General features: G+C 40.6%; 1 protein-coding gene across 1 annotated transcript in view; it reads right to left on the bottom strand.

Moving 5' to 3' along the window:
- The window catches only part of kdm1b (lysine demethylase 1B), a 121,696-nt gene that overhangs the window by 16,576 nt on the left and 82,589 nt on the right, over positions 1-22,531 (bottom strand). Inside the window, exons 16-19 of the mRNA XM_078241908.1 lie at positions 14,717-14,791; positions 10,744-10,860; positions 7,539-7,664; positions 3,922-4,044 (exon numbers count right to left, since the gene is read on the bottom strand). Of these exons, the coding sequence (XP_078098034.1) occupies positions 3,922-4,044; positions 7,539-7,664; positions 10,744-10,860; positions 14,717-14,791 (441 nt within the window). The remainder of the gene's footprint in view (positions 1-3,921; positions 4,045-7,538; positions 7,665-10,743; positions 10,861-14,716; positions 14,792-22,531) is intronic.

The raw sequence follows: 22,531 nt of genomic DNA, 5'->3' as shown, positions 1-22,531 counted from the left end.
CATAATGTTAGAAATAGGGATGTCCACTGATTGTATAATTTTCAATACCATATGCAACTCCTCATATACTGTCTTTGTCCATATGCAGCATTGTTGGGCAGCATTGTAGATAATGTTGAGGACAACATAAAACTAAAACATAATATTGATAAATTGGGCCAAGCTGTGGCCATGCTAAAATTGCCCCTTAGTGTCCTGAGATGCGTAGGTTAGAGGGATTAGTGGGTAAAATATGTAGGGATATGGGGGTAGGGCCTGGGTGGGATTGTGGTCAGTGCAGACTCGATGGGCCGAATAGCCTCTTTCTGTACTGTAGAGTTTCTATGATTCTATGAGTTTGAATGTTGGTTATTTGAGGTGCACCTATGAGTCATGAGTTAGATTGACACTTTTCATGCTAACTCCTTAAATCGAAAAACTGCACTTTGAAGTTTAACATGCAAGATGTGCTCTGCCACTGACCATGATGCAAGCTTCACAACTCTAAAGTAACACAGAGGCTGGATAACGGTCAAGGAACTGTAATAACTAATATTTGTATTCCATAATCCTGGTGTCATTAACCATACTTGCTCATGACATGACAACCTGCAGCTTTACTGAATTTCAAACTGAAATTCATCAACAAGATTTAAACTTTACAGAAGTGTAAATGCACCATCTAAATTACTTATGAGAATTAAATGCAGCGGAAGCTACTGGCATTGGAAAAGAAAAACAAATGCACTGTTCAGAAAGAGCCAACAGTTGAAATGACCAATTATTACTGCCATGCTCTTGAAAGCACAAGCTTTTTCTCCTAAGACTCGTCTTTCATTTTTGGCCAGCCAGTAAGTTAGCAAGTATTTAGTTTGCGTGGAAGGAAGGTGGAGGTGCTGTTCACATAAGTAGCTATCTTAACTTTTGAGTTTAAAAGAGCACAGATGAATTTGAGTGGTTGGGGCTCAATCTGTAAACTGAGAAATAAAAGTCAAAGTGTGACATCAACAGGTAAATGATTGGTTAGTGACTATTTTGATTATTTATCTTTCAAACTCGAATAATTTAGTAGTAATTCTAAGGTTTTGTTGGTAGTAGGTTTACTAGTAGCAATAAAGCTTACAAGGAGCAGTAAGGGAGAGGCTTCTGGTGTCCAATTTATAACAAATATTCTGAGGAGTAAAGGAAGGCATTGCAAGGCAGTTCAGAGACCCAAAATGCCCATCCTGTAACATTTGGAAAATCGTGGATGCTGCCTCCTATGGCTGAGATGATGAAGGAAGCATAACCAGCTGCAGAAACGTGAGCTCCGGATTTTAGAACTCAAGTGACAGCAGGTATCACTGTGGTGCTTCGGTGAGGCTAAGAACTGCGGATAGCACATTTAGAGAGGTGATCGCACTGTACAGGCAAAGGGGGAATGGGTGATTGCCAGACAGTCAAGAGTCTAGCACATTCCATCTTCATAATTCCAATGTTAAGAGGAAACTAAACATTGCCTTGGATGGCTAGAGACTCAAGTACAATCCTCTCCAGTCTACATATTACTCTTGATAGAACCTCCTCTTGGCTGCTCAAAACAACAAAAAATTAAAACACGCAACAACCTTCTCAGTAACCAAAAGAGTAAATCTCAGCAGGTCTGGCAGCATCTGTAAGGAGAGAAAGGCTTTTAACCTTCTCAGTAAACTGTCCAGTACCTCCTGGGGATCACTGCCCAAGACCCTAATATCTTCTACTCATGCCATGGTATACTCAACTGCAGAATAATGTGCCCCAAAGTGGTACCAATTTGTCCACAGCCAACTTTTCAATGTGAAACTCAACTCAACAAATCACATCATTACAGGTATTCTTGACCAACTCAGTTGCCAGACATGAGCAACATCAGCCACCCTGTTACTCGGGAAATTTATTGCAACAGTCTACTCCACTCCGACTCTGCCTTATTCAATGGCCTTCTCAACCCACTAACAGTATGCTTCCCTCACTCCACCCCATATGGTTAAACCCACCACATCAAGGAGGAACAGACTTGCCAGAAGAAAATATCCATCAGAAGCCATTCTCTCAGCACAGATTCCATTGTTTGTTCACCTGGGTTTGGTCTCCAAAAGCAACAGTGGGCTCTTTTAAACCATTTTTAGACTGACCACCAAGTAGCAGTGATATTGTCAAGACCATCCAGGTTGCAGCTGAGCTGCAGTCCAAATAATAACTCATCGCGGATGATCCACTGTCTAAACTTGAAGGCAGGCTTGAAGAACTTCATCTAGCTTCTGACAAAGCCATTGTTTGGCTCTGTGACTATGCACACACTCAATAAATAAACTCTGATCCTAGACTGCAAATGTAACAAGCTGTCTGTGTAGTACAACACGGCTTAAGTTAAATTCATTCTGGTTTCTGGATGAGTACTTTAATGGGTCTCTGTATCATGATAAGAGTGAAATCTAGCTGACTGTATAACAATGATGTAGCCAATTTCTTTTCCTTTATCCTATCATAGCCTCTAGCATATTTGAATTTTTAAAAGGTGTTCAAAAAGATGTGACAGGTTTTTGCATAACCTTAGGGCTCATGGAATTGGGATTAAGATATCATCTTGGAGATTGAGGATTGGTTAATGGACCCAATAAATAAAAGGATCATTTTTGTTTTAACAGGGTGAAACTAGTGGAGTGCTGCAAAGACCAGTGCATAAGGCTCAGCTATTTACAATCTGTATCAATGATTTACACGAGAGGTTCAGGTTTACCATATCCAAGTTTTCTGATGATCCAAAGCTTGATGAGAAAGTAAGCTTTGAGGTAGATGCAAATGGTTTTGAAGGGTTACAAATTGTTTAAGTGATTGAGCAAGAAGGTTGCAAATGGAGCATAACATTAGGAAATGTGATAGGAAGAATAGGAAAATTTAAAAAGTGAGGCCAGAAGATCTGGGAGTCCTTGCAAACAAATCACAGAAAATTAATATGCAGGTACACCAAAAAATTAGGAAGACAAATGATGTTTGATCTTTCTCAACTATCAGAGCAAAGAAGTCGTGTTCAAGTATTTAGAGCTTTAATGGGATCGCACCTGGAGTACTATGTATAATTCTAGTGTCCTTACCTAAGGAACTATATACTTGCTTAGAGGATGCAACAAAGCTTCTCTACATTGATTACTGGTATGAGTGGACAGTCCTATCAAGAAAAATTGAGCTGAATGAGTCTATATTTTCAGGAGTTTAGAAGAATGAGCAGTGATCTCAGTGAAACATAAAATTCAGAGAGAACTTGAGAGTACTGAAAGATTGTTTTCTTTGGCTGAAGTATCATGAACTTCAGGATAAGGGATTGGTCAACCAGGACTGAGATCAGGAGAAATATCTTTACTCAAGAGTTGCAAATCTTTGGAATTCTCTAACCAGTTAATTAGGCTGTTTAAGATTGATAGAATTATTGATGGAATTTTGGATACTATCAGAATCAAGGGATATGGAGATAGGATGCAAAGAGGAGATGATGCAGAAAATCAGCTATGATCTTATTGAATGGGTGAGCAGGTACAATGGGCTGTATTATCTGCTTGAGCTACTACTACCTTTGTTCTTAGCTCTGAAAACTTTTGAACATAAGAATCTTTAAGCAACAGTGAAATTTGCAATTATACAAACTTAACACATTTTGGAATGTATCCAATATCAGCATGCCAAGCCTTCGAAATATTATATCAATATTCGTAATCCTGCCTTTCTTTCAATCTGAACACTGGCATGATGCTTCAACATTATTTTTTGCAACACAAGAATTTGCCCAGAATGTTGTATCTATTATGCAGGTACAAACAATTGATCTCCACAAGAATTGCTAATATTCCTTGAAATGTTTCAGGGGGAAAAAACGGTTTTTACAAAAGTTTTTTTTTAAAATGGTATTTAAATTCTGCATTGAATTACCTCTTCCTTAAAAAGTTCTCGCAGGACGTTCATACATAATTCCACCACTTGTTGTTCTTGCATATCCCGAATTAAGGCCACTGCATCTCCACTGATCACAGACATCAGAACACAATGCTCACCCTGTGAAAGTTTCAAAACATATAGAACTGGAATTAACACAGCAGACTTAAAAATAATCCAGGACTTGCTGACAAAGGAAAAAATCCTCAAAAAATTAATGCAGCTGAACACAAAAGTTTTAAGCAGTAATGCCATTGATATATTTATTGCCTTTCTACGGTCAAGTTCAAACTCAAAGACCTTTGACTCTTAAGCTCAGCAAGAGTGAACACCTGCATGGAAACAGTTCCAGGTCTAGAAGAGTCATGCAGACAAAGATGCTCCTGAGCTTTATCACTCAAATTCTGAAAACTATTTGCTTGGACTAATGCACAATATTGAGGTGTAACTGCAGCAGGTTTTGCCTATCTGGTACGAATATGGATCTCATCCTTAAACACCTTATTTGATATGGATCTTTTCCTTAAGCACCAGCAACTCTTATGATGCTGATGCAGTCCATCTCCTAGTTGGCTACAAGCCCAGACTCAGGTTCCTTCTAAGTTGCAAGCCATTTGCTTTGACAGTGTGCACTCGGAGTGATGTAGTCCGTCCTTGGCCGCACTCTTGCCCCCCCATGCAGCGCTGGTGCACTAAAGGGCTACAAGATCCGAACTGCATTGTGAAGACACTTGGCAAAATCTGTCGCAAGGAAAATCACAAGTTATTCTCTTCAGTAGTGCACTCTATAAACAGAAAGAAGGAGCATTGGAGAGGGTAATGTTTAATGAGAGGTGCTGATGTTAGGGACAAATGTCAAGAGTGTAGCTCTTAATCGACTGCAAACCCTCCCAATCATGAAACTTTTAGGGTTTTAAAGGCAATTCACTGGAACATTTATTAGATAAAATCTTACACTGAGCGGGCAATAAATGTTGGCCTAGCCAGCAGTGCCTACATCCCATGGGCAAATAAGAAAAAACATAAGGAGCTATTAGTACTAAAAGCTTAGCCATGGAAGTAGGTTTTAAAGACCAATTTAAAGGGGAAGAGCGAGGTTTAGGGAATTAATTTTTTTGGATCTAAGCTGCTGGAACTTTGTCCCAAAGCAGAGCACATGGTGGACGTTCCAGATTCGGAACATCAAAATAACCATGCGCTCACACACAAGACACAAGCAAAAAGTGGTCACATGAGATGGAGAGAGACGCTGCTTCTGGTAGAGGCAAAGGCAAAAGCTGCAAGCTAAGGGCACGGGCCCATGTTGCACCTTAGGCATGTCACCTCTCACGGGGTCTTTGCAGCAAGTCAGGAGAGGCAGTGAATCAATGGTAGGAAGCAAGTTAAGAGCTGGTAAGTTGTCATTAAGAATTAGTAAAAGGGTTTTTGGGACCGTTTGGTTCACGGTAACCAATTGGTTTTTAATGCAAAAATTGAACATTGCTGAAGAGAGCCAAAACTTTTCGTCTTGTACGCATCACACCAGACACAAGAATGCCAAATTACAAACCATCTCAACAATTTATACCCCAGGAGAAAAGGATACTGGTTGACTGGCAAGGGGACTTTAAATTTTGCTGTGAAGGGGATATTAACATTGGGTTCTCCATGGTGACATATTGGTCAGAGTCGACTTGCCAACCAATCAACAACAGTCTCTCTCTTCAGCAATATTCAGGTAATGTAAAAACTACAGACCAGGAATGTAATGCTTTATGGGAAAGTGATTTTCATTTAACATGCTTTTGTTTAGCAGCCGTGTTACTTGATTTACTAGGATGCTACAGGATCTTGATGGTTTGAGTTGTAAAGAGAGCTGGATAGATTGGGACTTTTTTCCCTGGAGCGGAGGTGGCTTAGGGGTGATCTTGTAGAGGTCTATAAAATATGGAGGGGCATAGATAAGATAGATAGTCAACATCTTTTGCCAAAGGTAGGGGAGTCTAAAACTAGAGGGCATTGGTTTAAGGTGAGGGGAGAGATACAAAAGGGTCCAGAGGGACAGTTTTTCACATAGAGGATGGTGAGTGTCCGGACAAGCTGCCAGAGGTAGTAGTAGAGGCAGGTACAATTTTGTCTTTTAAAAAGCATTTGAACAGTTACATGGGTAAGATGGGTATAGAAGAATATGGGCCAAAGGTGGGCAATTAGGATGAGCTTAGTGGTTTAAAAAAAAAGGTGGCATGGACAAGTTGGGCCGAAGGGCCTGTTTCCATGCTGTAAATCTCTATGACTATATGTGCTAAACGAGGGATGGCTGTACTTCACTAGCTATAAAGAACCATGGAACATCCTTAGGTGGTGAAAGGCAAGTGTCTAAATGCAAGCTCTTTGTGAATTTCTGGTCATACGCACATCAAAACACTGCAGTATATCAACAACTGGTAATATGCTGTATTATCAGCTAATACATTTTAAAGCAATCAAGTTCAAATGAGATACAGCTTGGTATAGTGAGATTTTGTTGGGTTAAGGTGGCCTATGAAAGTTACTGAAAGTACATAATTTTAATAGTCATGTCTAAACAAAGGCAAATAGGTCCTTTGTTTCTATTGATGGTGCACATTACCTTGATATTGGGGCACGTGATAGGATTCATTCCACACATGGATGGAAAAAGTAGAGGAAATATTGGCCAAGGCACATCTTTACAGATTTGTAAAGTCAACACCGAATACAGTGCACCAATCAGCACTTGGCCCCCTAGTTGTTTTGGCTTCAATTTACACCATCTAGAAGCCGGGATGACGGTTTTCTGCAGGCTACAATATCACAATGGAATATTGTAGAATACTAAAGTTGTTGTTACAGCTGAGTTATTTATTCTTAAAAATGCTCAACCTTCAAGTAAATAGACAGCAGGAAAAGGCTGTCCTGGAGCATTAACAAAGACATTGGCCTAATGGGAGCAATGGCTTGTTGCAGTTCTGCAAGTACATGGTAATGTATGGAATAAGTCCCTGTCAACTAGTTGGCATTACAGTACTAGGATAGATTTGAAGAACAATCAGAGCCACAAAATGATGTCAGCAGCAGTTCACTACTTTATTTTTGGTCTTCCCTGTTGTTAATTCCTTTCTAGATCCATACCAACATTAGCCTTGGACATAGACAAACAAACAGATTTCAGACGATTGAGAATTTGATGCAAAATGAAACATCATCCTTGTCAAAACTGAAGGGGATGTTAACATTGAACTTACTTGGGCACATGCAGTAGTTTCCCTTTTATCAGTGCTCTGAATTAAACAACAATGTAAATACTGCCAATTCAAACCACCATTGGCTTTAGCATGTTGCGAAATCAGTTCTGCAATATCATAGCAGTCAATTATGTTTGACAGACTAGTTGCCACATGCTTGCCCCCAATACTTAGGATAGTAAGTAAGGAGTGAGGAGACATTTTCTCTTTAAAATAAAGTCCAACTTACTTTGGTTATTTTTCCCTACTTATTATTTTTGTTATTACAACCATATTTTTTATATCAAATTTTTCACTTTATTTTAGCTTTAGGAAATTGGTCAATGTATTAAACACAAAATTAGTCCTAAAAAACAAAATCAATTTACTTACTTGTGGATCCATTTCGTAGAATACACCAAAAAGCCCACGTTTATTGGGACTAGGAGGGATGTGGCCAAAAAAGTCTGCTCCCTGAATTTTTTTCTCCCAGAACTTGTATGGAAACTGTAAGGCAATCTAAAAGGCCAAACAAAACCTGTTCAAGAAATTGGCTACTTCAGAAAATGAGTTATGATCAATATCCAAGCAAGCAATGGATTAAAAAGTGAGTCGGAATGTCACTCTGCCCGAAATTACTTACAACCCACAAGAACCAAAACCTAAACTAAACTCAAAGCTCACAACCCCTAACATAGTCAGGACATTACACCCATCACTCCTCAAATGTTCAGCACCCCCTCAATGATGTCCTTTACCCTGGCACCAGGTAGACAGAAGGGAAGAGAGAGAGAGCAGGTGCCAGATGGCCAGAGAGACAGACAACCAGATAGGCAATGAGAGGGTACAGGGTAAATGGTAGGACTCTGAAGAGTGCAGTTGAACAGAGGGATCTGGGATTACAGGTACAGAATTCCCTAAAAGTGACGTCACAGGTGGATAGGGTCGTAAAGAGTGCCTTTGGTACATTGGCCTTTATAAATTGGAGTATCGAGTATAAAAGTTGGTGTGTTATGGTAAGGCTATATAAGGCATTGGTGAGGCCGAATTTGGAGTATTGTGTACAGTTTTGGTCACCTAGTTACAGGAAGGATGTAAATAAGATTGAAAGAGTGCAGAGAAGGTTCACGAGGATGTTGCCGGGACTTGAGAAGCTGAGTTACAGAGAGAGATTGAATAGGTTGGGACTTTATTCCCTGGAGCGTAGAAGATTGAGGGGAGATTTGATAGAGGTGTATAAGATTTTGATGGGTATAGATAGAGTGAATGCAAGCAGGCTTTTTCCGCTGAGGCTAGGGGAGAAAAAAACCAGAGGGCATGGGTTAAGGGTGAAAGGAGAAAAGTTTAAAGGGAATATTAGGGGGGGCTTCTTCACGCAGAGAGTGGTGGGAGTGTGGAATGAGCTGCCGGATAAAGTGGTAAATGCGGGGTCACTTTTAACATTTAAGAAAAACTTGGACGGGTTCATGGATGAGAGGGGTGTGGAGGGATATGGTCCAAGTGCAGGTCAGTGGGACTAGGCATAAAATGGTTCGGCACAGACAAGAAGGGCCAAAAGGCCTGTTTCTGAGCTGTAATTTTCTATGGTTCTATGGAGAGGGAAAGCATGTGTTAGAGAGAAAAAGCACAAGCCAGAGAGAGAGATACACAAACACAGCAGATCTACATATTTACATAAAATCTATTTTTAGTTTACAATTCTCTTACTCCCATTTATTTTGATTATTTGTGTGTACCAGGTTTTTTTTTTAATTGCAATGTGGACCCCTTAAATGTTGATGTCGCCTACTTGGCTAATTTCAACGTTATCCTTTCAGACCTAATTAGTGATTTTATTTTATATATTTATCTTTTCCGCTTGCTTTATAGCATTTAGCTTTCTTCCCATCTTTCCGATTCTGCAAATAATTTCTATTCATCAAATCCCCATTGCCATTTTCGTTTATTAGATCACTGTATTTTACAGATCCTCCTAGCTATGTACACATACAGCTCACAATTTAATTGCACAGTTCCTGATTATAAATACTACAAAAATGACAATTTTAAAAAATCTTCACCCAGCTCAATCTCCAGATCGGACAACATTCTTCCTTGGCCAGCAACCTGGTTTATCTCCTATTTGTGAACTAATTGTATTCGTAGAAATGTGTCTGTCTGTTTCCAAAGATTCAAGCACACAGCACCTACATTTCCCCAGTCTGTGATGTTCATCCAAGGAAGATATGAGAGACTCCATCTATTTAGTTAATTATAAATCACTAAGTCTTTAACAAAATGTATTTCTCCCCCACTTCACCCCCGCAATTCTTTCATTACATCACACCAGTTTGAAAAGAGACTTTTCACCACAATGTAGTCAATTTATTAAACTAAAGCTTTCATTAATATTGAACAATGCATTTTTTAAATAATGTCTACTTTCCACTCCCCCTAATTCTCCAATATAAAAAGTGACTTAAAATGTAATTTAATATAAAAAATGACTTAAAATATAACTAGTTTAATCACCTATAAAGTTTCCACTGTTCATTCAGAACTTTTAATTCCTATTCCTTTCCTCAGTTACAAAACAATATTTTTGTCAACTTTATTGATGACACTGAACTTGGATGCATCCCAGTTGGGGGATGCCGGGATATCTATTAGTTTCCATATTTATCTGGATTGGCGGCAAGCATTAAAGATTTCTTTAGCTGGTTTTTGAGCAACCACCAGTAATTCCCCTTAGACTGTTAGCTACATGGATCAATGTCTGGTGCACCTAAAATTTGTAATCAAGATCTTATAATTGGCACAGCACCCTTATTTATCCATTTAGCCAGTATGCCCTCTCTCATTTACAGGTCTGCTTAAAAGGTGTTTTGATGCCTCATGTCAAGATACCTCTCTCCATTGTCACCCTGTTCTGCTAATATTCCTGCTGAGGTGTGCATGTGTTCAAAATTGGTTAAAAGTTGTTATTGAATAGAACAGGCCATGCAAATAATAAAACAAAACATTGACTCCCCAAAAATGAGTGAATGGGGATTGAAAATCATCTTTAGGACCTCACACATAACAGTATTAACTCATAACCTCCATAGCAGTTGCACAGTAGTAGAAAAATTGGTGAACCAAGATAGACCCAGATATATATATGATAGGGCAACATCAGTTAATCAACTACAAGCCTAAAATTCTGAAGGATTGCCCTGCTCCAGGAATACCAAGAGACTACAGCTCATATTTTTCACTTATTCCCAGGAAAAAGACTAGCCTTTTTACAAATACAGAGATTACAAGCTGCCAATTCAACTGCATAAGACTATCCTCCCTGATCTTGACCACTAGCTAAACAACCAATCTTCCACGAATCAGACATGAATCTTCCAACAGCAGTGGACTGATGATTATGTAAAGTGAATAAGTGATATTCATTCAAATTGCTTTACATTGAAAAGAAAAGTAATATATTTAGATGCATAACTCAATTTGACAAGTTTGCACATAGTCTATTAAAATCTAGCGTAGTTTCTTGGGGCATTTTGTATTTTCAACTGACATCAGTGGTAAGAAATTTGCTGTTGGCACCCAATTTTATTCAACTTGCACTTACCTTTTCAATTATCCCTTGGCCTAGACTGTTGATGGCCTTAATTTTCCTTTCCGATAGAGGCGGATAAAACTGAATGGTGTTTTTCTGCAGGAGAGCTAGAGGAACTGTAATCAAAACCTGCCGAGACAACACTCAAATATTAAGTCAATTAAATAGACTATTGTACACCATTAGGATATTCTAAATAAGAACACATTTGTTAGATGCATTGGCCACGCTAAATTCTCTCTCAGTGAACCCGAACAGGCACCAGTGTTAGCTAGGGGATTTTCTACAGTAACTTCATTGCAGTGTTGATGTAAACCTACTTGTGATAATAATAAATAAACTTTTAAAAAATTTTGTAACTTACTTCAACAATTTGGAAGAGATCAATTATTTTCTTTCCTACCACTTGCCACTGTGCATAATTTGCAAGTTGGGTCTGATAACGCTGTGCATGCAAAGGAATAAACTCTTAAAAACTTGAGGAATAATTTAGGATGAAACCCAAAAGGTAGCCCAAATCCTATACACCAGATTTACTACCTCTATCTAAAATCAAAGACTGAGCAAGCTGGGGCTGCTTTCTCCAGAAAAAAGGTGGAGGACTAACCTGACACAAGTTTAAACTTATGAAAGGGTAGGCTTTAGAAAACATTTCTCTTGTGGGAGGGCAAAGACAGAGAATGGTCATCTAAGGTCCTTGAGGCAGTGCCAAGGGAGTTTTATTCGCATCTGGCTGTGCTATACCCGACATAGGAGTGCATGATGATGACTGTGGATGCCTAAAATGGGAAATGCCCAGTACCACCTTGCCAGCACTTTCATAAATTGCTTAACTGGGATGATTAATATCACCAAAGTGACTGCTCTTCAAAAATCAAATGATGCATGCTGGAGCATACCAGTAAGTGCAAGGTGGCATTACATACAAGCTCTCTGTGTATCTGCAATTTTGAAAATCAAAGTTATGGACATTTTTGACTTTGCAGTGAAGCCAAAATAAATATTGCTAATTTAAATGCAAATCTCAAGAAACTATTTAATGCAATATTGAAAGGGCATCAACCTGAAATGTTAACTCCGTTTCGCTCCACAGATGCCACCTGGTCTGTTGGGTTTATTCCAGCATTTTTTATTGTTATTACAAAAGACCAGTAGAACTGCTCATCTGCGAGAATCACCGCGGCCATTTCTGATTTCTGCTTAGTCTGGCCTTTCCACAAGACTTTTTGTTCGGATTCGGAAGCTCTGAATCATATCCGTTCTGTATCATTTGCCTGATTAATTTATCGTGCTCTATTACCATCGTAACATCTTCCAATTCATTAGTCCAAAAACGTGCGGGTTAGGTTGATTGACCATGCTAAACTGCCCCTTAGTGTCAGGGGGACTAGCTAGGGTAAATGCATGGGGTTATGGGGATAGGGGCTGGGTGGGATTGTGGTCGGTGCAGACTTAATGGGCTAAATGGCCTCCTCCTGCACTGTAGGATTCTATGATTCTTCTCCATTTGAAATTTGCAATATCTGCCATATTCTTATAAGACCACAAGAGGGTGCTCTAGACCTTCCAATCTTGGTCTTTTTCAATTTTGTATTACCAACTTCTTCTGTGTAGCTCACGCTCTCTCTGTCTAATTTCTATCAGCTTTCTCTTTCAATTCGTCAGACCCCTCTCTGGGAATTTCTCTAGGTCAAAGTCTTCAGCTCCCCGTCGAGAGCGATCTTTGCCTCCTAACTTCTCCTTACTGGGGACCCCTTACTGCGTTTCACACCCCAATAACTTAAAAACACCACCCCCAACCCCCCACCCACAGGGCACTTCTAATGCCTAGGCTGACCGTTGCCCCCTCCAATTGGTTCGAACCTCTTGTGTAAACTGATACGCTGCACTATGGCTCAGGGAGTCTGTCCCTGACCTTTCGGATTAAACGCACTGAACATTTTGTGTGTGTGTGTTTTCTCTCTTCCCCCCCCTCCACCCCAACCCCCCAAATTGCTTTAAGCGCGATTTCTTTAATCAGTGACACTGCCTTCGCAACCCCTAACACTCGCCTGGATAGGTCAACTTACAGATCCGACAACTTGACACGTTACTCCTTCTACCTAACTCGGGTGGTAAGGTAAAGATATTCACCCTTTCTTAGGAGGCATGTCTCGCCTTCAGACTCTGGTGACTCTAGCCCATCGCTCATCGCCAAAAAGGCTACTGGTGGGGTTTGAGGTGGCCGGGTACTGTCAGAAATTTCAGACAATACAAGACTCACGAAGCCAGTGTCTCAGTTTAAAGATGTAACCTTTATTTTGAGCAGCAGCTGCAAGGAGAAATCAAAGGGTCAGCGCAGCTCCCGAGATGGAGCAGCCAGACCTCTCCAATGGGTTCTGACGTTTACAATTCAAAACAGGTCAATTATAGATTTTCTTATTACTCCCGCCTTTCATTAGCTTTAGATCAATCATCTTCAATATACATAAATGAACCTGTCATATACTTTAGCCCTCTGTCTTAATGGCATTTCATTAGTCCTTAGAATCTGAACGTTTCCTCAGACTTTGGCAAGCTCAACCATCCTGTATCCCCTTAGTAGCCAGACACCAGCCACACAGTTCAAAGTGTACATTCCCACAAGTTCCCCTATAGGTCACTGCCAAACCAGATTAACACATGACTCCACATCTGATCAGGCATCCATCTTATCTGGACAGTGAATAAACCCTATTCATGAAGTTTGACTAAGTGTTCTGAATATTCTTTCCATTAGGAACTCTGCTGATAAAACCTGTATATTTCCAAGGCTTCAATATTCCCCTACAATATGGCTTAGTCCTAATGCTCTTTACCATGATGCTTTGTAGCAAGCTGCCTTTGGCTAAAGTAAACAATGATTCTTAAAAATACATTAAGACATTCAAAATATCAGCATGTGTTTTTAAATCACAATCAATTATTTAAATCTCTTACTGCATTTCATATGTGGATAAACTGCTTTCTTGTTAGCTTATAAGTCTGTTTTAAAGTCATTTAACACAATGTAGGTAGTTCTGTCAGTGTCTTGATGTCTAATGGTTTAAAAATCTTTACTAACCTATTAGGATTTTCTCCCTTTACAGGCATCAACCTGACATGTTAACCGTTTCTCTCCACAGATGCTACCTGATGAGTTTTTTTTCCAGCATTTTTTGTTATTACTAAAGACCAGTAGAACTGCTCGTCTGCACATGACTAGTCCCTGCCAATGCATCCTGTACCTAGTCTCCAGGAAATAACAGACTCCTCATATAGGACTATCCACTTCAAGACATGGCTCAAAGAAAGAAATCAAGTAGAGTGAGGCCAGAATCTGCAACTTTCTCGACTCTATGGATACCACTACACCCCACAATGCAACTCCACTGAGTTTCTATGCATATTTGGATGATCATTTGCTTGCCACTAACATTGACAGAACAAATTATGCTGTTTTAGAACTAAGGCAGATATTTTTGAATTCCTTTCTTTTCATACATAATTCATAGTTTCTGTACTCCTACAGCATTAATAAATCATAGAAATCATAGAAACCCTACAGTGCAGAAGGAGGCCATTCGGCCCATCGAGTCTGCACCGACCACAATCCCACCCAGACCCTACCCCCACATATTTACCCGCTAATCCCTCTAACCTACGCATCTTAGGATTCGAAGGGGCAATTTTTAACCTGGCCAATCAACCTAACCCGCACATCTTTGGACTGTGGGAGGAAACCGGAGGAAACCCACGCAGACACGAGGAGAATGTGCAAACTCCACACAGACAGTGACCCGAGCCGGGGATCGAACCCGGGACCCTGGATCTGTGAAGCAGCAGTGCTAACCACTGCGCTACCGTGCCACCCTTATCTTTCAGTAGTCACGTAATTGGATCGAGGAAAACAGATTAGATTATGGTCAGATTATGTGATGACTTTCCACCCACAAGTTAACCATGAAAAGCTACTTTATAGATTTACCTTCTGAGTTGTCCACAACATTCCATTAGCTGTTCCAATGCGAATATCATCTCCTGAGTAATTAATGGTCTGTACCTATAAAAAGATTTTTAAAAAGATCAAATTGCCATAACTAAATCTGAAACACTTAATTTCTACCACTTGAGCAGAAAGAAATTCAAAACCATTTTTGCTCAGTTTAAAAGAAAATAATGGACGAAAAGTTGAATACAAAATTAGGAACAAACCATTAAAGTGAATCTGCATTGCAGCTCCTAACACCAAAACTAAATTACAACTTGTAGTCCGTTCGATGCTTTTCTTTTGTATTGTATTCTGCATCCCTATTGTGTTGACAGTGACAAGGTGAACTCATTTTTATTATACTCCAAGTTAATAACAATGGCTTCTTAGAAGTTTTTCAATCAATAAGTCATCACAGCAACAACTTTTTATAAAGTTTATTTATTAGTGTCACAAGTTTACATTAACATGGCAATGAAGCTTCTGTGAAAATTCCCCAGTCACCACACTCTGGCGCCTGTTCAGGTACATTGAGGGAGAATTTAGCACGGCCAATCCAACTAACCAGCACATCTTTTCGGACTGTGGGAGGAAACCCATGCAGACACGGGGAGGATGTGCAGACTCCACACAGACAGACAATGACCCAAGCCGGGAATCGAACCCAGGTCCTTAGTGCTGTGATGCAGCAGTGCTAACCACTGTGCCACCATGCTGCCCTTGTGGGGTACTGAATGAGATAAAAGTAGTTAAAGGAGCAGTACTTAAAATGGATAAGTAACCTGATCTAGCTGGAATGCATTCCCAATTACAGATTGAAGAAATGGCAGAAATTGGATACAAAGGTGGCACTAAAGGATTGCAAATGATACACATGTTCAAAAAACAATTACAGCCAAGTCAGTTTAATGGTGGAGAAATAATAATTCAGAAGAAAATTTACATCTTGGACAAAATTGTGTTTAACTAATTTGATTTTGAGTTTATGATGTAACAGTAAAGTGGATGGGGCAATACAGTTAACGTGTATACCGATTTTCAAAAGGCGTTACATAACATACCACTTAGAATCATAGAATCCGTAGAGTGCAGGAGGAGGCCATTTGGTTCACTGAGTTTGTACCGGCTCTCTGACAGAGCATCGTACCCAGGCCCACCCCATCCCCATAACCTCACTAATCCCCCAAATCTTCACATCTTTGTGTGAATGATAGAGAGCGATAGTGAGTGAATGCGAAAGTGCAAACGCACGAGAGAGAGTGCATTCAAGAGATCAGGATAAGAAACTGCAGTTGTATTTACTGGTAAAGACCTGAAACATAGTTGTCATGTTCATGAAGGATGGGGTTACTGAAAGATGTAAACAGTTGCGCATGATGAAGGCAATCTCTGATACCGAGATCATAGAATCCCTCCAGTGCAGAGAGAGGCCATTCGGCCCATCGGGTCTGCACTGACCACAATCCCACACAGGCCCGATTCCCCTAACCCCACATATTTATCCCGCTAATCCCCCCTGACACTAGGGTCAATTTAGCATGGCCAATTCGCCTAACCCACACGTCTTTGAACAGTGGGAGGAAACTGGAGTGGAAACCCACGCAGACACAGGGGGAATGTGCAAGCTCCACACAGACAGTGACCTGAGGTCGGAATCGAACCCAGGTCCCTGGCCGCTGTGAAGCAGCAGTGCTAACCACTGTGCCGCCCATAGAAACATAGTTGTTATGTTCACGAAGGATGGGGTTACTGAAAGAGATGGAAACAGATGCTCATGATGAAGGCAGTCTCTGATGCCGAGATATGAACAAATTAGACACCTCATTGGGGAACTGCAGTTCAAAGTGAAATTTGATAGACAGTATAATCTTGTCAATGAAACATCTTACCTACTTTAGAAAGAAACAAATAAAAACGATTGCAAAGAGTGATTTGGTGATTAAGCCTGAGCAGTTTAGTCAACTGCCTCAGGGTTCAATCAGCAGGGAGGTGACTGCTCACTGGGTGGTCATATGTATGATTCCCTCTAACATAGTTGAGCCTAACGGGAGAATTATTCGTGGGCCTATTGTTAACTGGTGTATTTTAAATGGTGCATTGTTTTGCTCAAACCTAGCAAAGATATTAGTGTTCAATTTGAGCCGTCAGTGTTGTCCAATTATTTCTTGTAGTTCTCATGTCCAAACAGTAGAGTAGCCTTTCAGGTTAAGTCCTACAATTGATCCAAGTACTTTAATTTGCAGTTGAACAGAGCAGGGCCCTTGTGCTTCATGGGTATCCAATTTCTTAATCATCAGGCATCTCTTTAAAGACTTCAAACAAGTACATATTGATCCAATCCACAAAGATTACTTCACATCCACAAGAGTAATGGAAGTTCAATCCCCCAAAGAATGATGACAGAACCTTCTGGAAAAGTTTCCACAAGAGCTTCAGCATAGTAATATTCCCCACCAACTCTTGAATGAACACTTGAACTTGAAATGCTCAAAATTCTGACTGCATGGGAGTTGACAGAGGAATTTGCTGCTTCTCAAGTGAAAAGTGCCTTAATAATGACAGTTAGTTTCAAGCAGGCATGGGAATAAAGAGAGGATTTGACATACCTAGAACTAATAGTTGTTTGGTAGTACAGAACTTCAGTATTGCTGAAAAAGAGAGCCAAATAAACTCCCTTTCCTTGACGTACTAGTTGAGAAATCTGCCAGGGAGCTCTCTACCATAGGATACCGCAGGCCTACCGTCGCTGGTCAATATATGTCTTGGGATTCTTACAGTTCCATGTGTCATAAGACTGGCCTTATTGACATCCTCATAAATAGGATCTAATCCATTTGTCCCATGCAGCTTGATGCTGAAATGGGGTGCAAAGACATCCTATGGAATAATGGCTATCCTGATCGGATCATTTCCCACTGCATAATCACCCAAGGCCTTCACTTTCAGACCTGAAATGTGCTCAGTCTACCTCAGATTATTCTTGAAGGGCAAGATATCTCAAAAAGGTGAGCAACAGAAGAAGCTAGCTGCTTCATGCTGCTACTGTGCAGCAACAGGCGTGATATTTGCCAATAACTGGATACTACTGTCAAGCCAAAAAGACATTCTGCTTATTACACAAATGAATGATGTGGTACACTGTGATGCTAGATATGTAGGTCATACATACAAAAGATTGGCTGCTTGCAATGGGCAAGGTACAGATCATACCCCATGCTTACAAAATTCAAAACACAGCATCCAACATCAGATGTGATTCTGCAATTGGACAACATTTGCTAAACATTCCTCAGTGTGCTAAGAATTACATTGACAACAAATTTAAGATGGTCAGTCGGGCTCATAGTGTGGTGCATTTGTGTGTACTAGAAGGGCCATGTTCTTTGCAGAGAGAAAGAACATGTACACACATTGCACCCATTTCAGCTAAACAAGTGACTACCAATTGCTGGTTCATTCCACAAGGGCAATACCTTGATCAGAATCAAACTGCCTGGTTTAAATTTCATACAATGTTTGGCAGTTAATTGTCAATCACCACCAACTGGTACATTCTCCATGTTAACACCTCGACCAAAGTCCACTTGCCAACCAACCAATCAGCTTCCTCTTCTCATACAATATAAACGTGTTTTTTTTCAGCTATACCTTGAACTCTTAAAAACATTATGGGAAGGGAAGAATTCAAGATATCATAAGAACATAAGAAATAGGAGCAGGAGTAGGCCATCTAGCCCCTCGAGCCTGCCCCGCCATGCAATAAGATCATGGCTGATCTGAAGTGGATCAGTTCCACTTACCCGCCTGATCCCTAGAACCCCTAATTCCCTTACCAATCAGAAATCCATTTATCCGTGATTTAAACATATTCAACGAGGGAGCCTCCACCACTTCAGTGGGCAGAGAATTCCAGAGATTCACCACTCTCGGAGAAGAAGTTCCTCCTCAACTCTGTCCTAAACTGACCCTCCTTTATTTTGAGGCTGTGCCCTCTGGTTCTAGCTTCCTTTCTAAGTGGAAAGAACCTCTCCACCTCTACCCTATCCAGCCCCTTCATTATCTTATATGCCTCTATAAAGATCCCCCCTCAGCCTTCTAAATTCCAACGAATGCAAACCCAATCTGCTCAGTCTCTTCTCATAATCAACACCCCTCATCTCCGGTATCAACCTGGTGAACCTTCTCTGCACTCCCTCCAAGGCCAATATATCCTTCCGCAAATAAGGGGACCAATACTGCACACAGTATTCCAGCTGCGGCCTCACCAATGCCCTGTACAGATGCAGCAAGACATCTCTGCTTTTATATTCTATCCCCCTTGCGATATAGGCCAACATTCCATTTGCCTTCTTGATCACCTGTTGCACCTGCAGACTGGGTTTTTGCGTCTCATGCACAAGGACCCCAGGTCCCTCTGCACAGCAGCATGTTGTAATTTCTTTCCATTTAGATAATAATCCAATTTGCTATTATTTCTTCCAAAGTGAATAACCTCACATTTGTTAACGTTATACTCCATCTGCCAGATCCTCGCCCACTCACTCAGCCTGTCCAAATTTCTCTGCAGACCTTCTACGCCCTCCACACGATTCACTTTTCCACTTATCTTTGGGTCATCTGCAAACTTTGTTACCCTACACTCAGTCCCCTCCTCCAGATCGTCTATATAAATGGTAAATAGTTGAGGCCCCAGTACCAATCCCTGCGGCACGCCACTAGTTACCATCTGCCAACCAGAAAAGCACCCATTTATTCCGACTCTCTGCTTCCTGTCAGATAGCCAATCCCCAATCCACGCTCACACCCTACCCCCAACTCCGTGTGACCCAATCTTCTTCAGCAACCTTTTGTGAGGCACCTTATCAAACGCCTTTTGGAAATCTAAAAACACCGCATCCACCGGTTCCCCTCCGTCAACCGCACTAGTCACATCTTCATAAAAATCCAACAAGTTCGTCAAGCACGACTTTCCCCTCATGAATCCATGCTGCGTCTGCTTAATCGAACCATTCTTATCCAGATGGCCTGCTATTTCTTCTTTAATGATGGATTCCAGCATTTTCCCAACTACAGACGTTAAGCTAACCGGCCTGTAGTTACCCGCCTTTTGTCTATTTCCTTTTTTAAACAGCGGCGTAACATTAGCCGTTTTCCAATCCGCGAGCACTACCCCAGAATCCAATGAATTTTGATAAATAACCACTAACGCATCCGCTATTACCTCTGACATTTCTTTCAGTACCCTGGGATGCATTCCATCCGGGCCTAGGGACTTGTCCACCCTCAGTCCCGTTAGCCTACCAAGCACTGCCTCCCTGGTAACATTAATTGTATCGAGTACCTCTCCTCCTACCAACCCTCTATCGTTAATATTCGGTAAACTATTTGTGTCTTCCACCGTGAAGACCGACACAAAAAACTTTAAAGTTTCAGCCATTTCCCACTATTAAATCCCCCCTCTCGTCCTCCAAGGATCCAACATTCACTCTTGCCACTCTATTCCTTTTTACATATTTGTAAAAGCTTTTACTATCTTTTTTTATATTTAGAACTAGCCTAGCTTCAGAACCTATCTTTCCTTTCTTTATCGCTTTCTTATTCATTCTTTGTTGTTTCTTAAAGTTTTCCCAATCTTCCGATTCTCCACTATTTTTGGCCACTCTGTACGCATCACAGGTATTACTTGTGACAAATAGGAAACATGCCTAGAATGTATTGTTTGTTCTTTGTCACCATAGCCTAAAGTGGCATAGCCTTGTTTCTTTGGTTTCCTTCAAGCCTCTTTGTCCATATGAATGTTATTCACGCAACATGATTTTTTTTCTTCCTTTTGTTTTTGCCCTCAATTTATCCTTCAATTGTTGCTGCACAATATCATAATGTCTCTATTTCAAATGTCCATACTTGGGTATCTTCTTCTCTCTAACTGTACTTAACAACTCTGATTCCTGAACTTATACTTTGATCTGGCATAATTTCATCTTTCTGTCCGTCCAGCTGACTACGAGCATCCTCTGCCATACCCATATTTCAAAACTGTTATCCTCCTCTCATCCTCTTTCTTCAGAGTTCAATTCTCACATACAAGTTTTTTGGTTATTCCTTTTCTTACTTGTGGCATAAGGTGTTAAAACAAAGTGCATTTAATATTAAATACTATTGGCTGTTGATACATAACACGTCTTGGAACAATTTGCTTTCAAAATTGCTTTCAGTATCAAGATGATGAGCCTTCCCTCTGATCTTTTTAAATGTTGTTCATAGCCTATTCATTTAAGTGCACACCCCTTTTACATTTGATTAAGTAGCGTCATATGTACAGCTGCACAAAGGGGGTAACATTTGTGCTCTGCCCGTGTGGGAATGGTGCAGCTACATAGCTTCGAAGTAACACGGATGATAACCAACAACAACTTGTATTTAAACAATACCTTTATAGCAACAAAATGTCCCAGGGTTTCACAAGAGCATTATAAAGCAAAGTAAGACACCAAGTCATGTAGGGAGATATTGGGTCAAATGACCAAAAGCTTGGTCAAAGAGGCACGTTTTAAGAAGTGTCTTAAAAAGGAAGTTGAGGCAGGATGGTGTAGGGAGGGTATTCCAGAGTTTAGGGTAGGCAAATAAAGGCACTACCCCTAATGGTGGGCTGATTAAAACCAGGGTACTCAAGAGGCCAGAATTACAGGAGTGCAGATATCTTGGAGGGTTGTGGGGCTGAAGGTTACAGTGATTGGGAGATGCAAGAACATAGAAGGATTTAGAACAAGGATGAGAATTTTAAAAGCAAGACATTGCTTGACTGGTAGCCTATGTAGGTCAGCGAGCATAAGGGTGATAGATAAAAAGGACTAGGCATGAGTTAAGGGACAAACAGCACAGCTTTGGATAACCTCAAGTTTAAGAACTTGGGAGACCAGCATTGGAATAGTAAAGTTGAACGGTAATGTGTGTTGCACCGCTCCCCCCCTCCGTCCCGTAAGTTGTCAGTGGCAAGCCCACCCAACATACTGATGGATGCTCCGCAGCAATTTAACATTGGAAGCATTTTGATCTTCCGAACAAAGATAATTTCTCACTACTGTACCAACCTCATCCTTGTGTAACAAAGCTACTCCAGCTCCTCTGTTTTCTTCCACGCCTTTTGAAACATCACCCTTGAATATCAGGTCCCAGCCACGGTCACTATAAAGTCTATCATATATTCAATTATTTCTATTTGTGCTTTCAATTCATCCATGTAGTTACGAATGTTGCACACATTTAAATAAAGAGCCTTTAATTCAGTCATATTATTATTTCCCCTCATCCGATTTCATTTGCTGGTGTACTTATATGTTTGTACATTCTGTTCCTTGATGTCATACTCTGCTAATTACCTGCAGCATTATCCTGCACCTCCTTGACTATCCAAATTTCCCCTCATGTAAACTTTCCCTCACCCCCACAATTTAATTTAAATCCTCCCTATAATCCTAGTTATATGATTCGCCTGTAGACTGTTCCCAGCATGGTTCAGATGAAGAGGATCCCAGCTTCCTCTTTCCGCAGTACAGTGTCCCATGAATTGAAACCCACTTCTCCCATACCAATCTTTGAGCCACACATTCAGCTCTGATTTTGTTTACCCAATGCCAATTTCCTTTTGCTCAGGTAGTATTTCACAACTTATTATCTTTGTGATCCTGCTTTTCAATTTAGTCCTTAGCTGCTCATATTCTCAAAGCTCATCCTTAATCCCACTTATGTCACTGGCACCCACATGGACCACAAAAACTGGATCCCTCCCTACCCACTTCAGTGGAGATATAC

This window comes from Mustelus asterias, chromosome 2, assembly GCF_964213995.1.
Source record: "Mustelus asterias chromosome 2, sMusAst1.hap1.1, whole genome shotgun sequence".
NCBI lineage: Eukaryota > Metazoa > Chordata > Chondrichthyes > Carcharhiniformes > Triakidae > Mustelus > Mustelus asterias.
The sequence above is the reverse complement of the archived record's forward strand: the minus strand, read 5'-3'. Positions and strand labels throughout refer to the sequence as shown.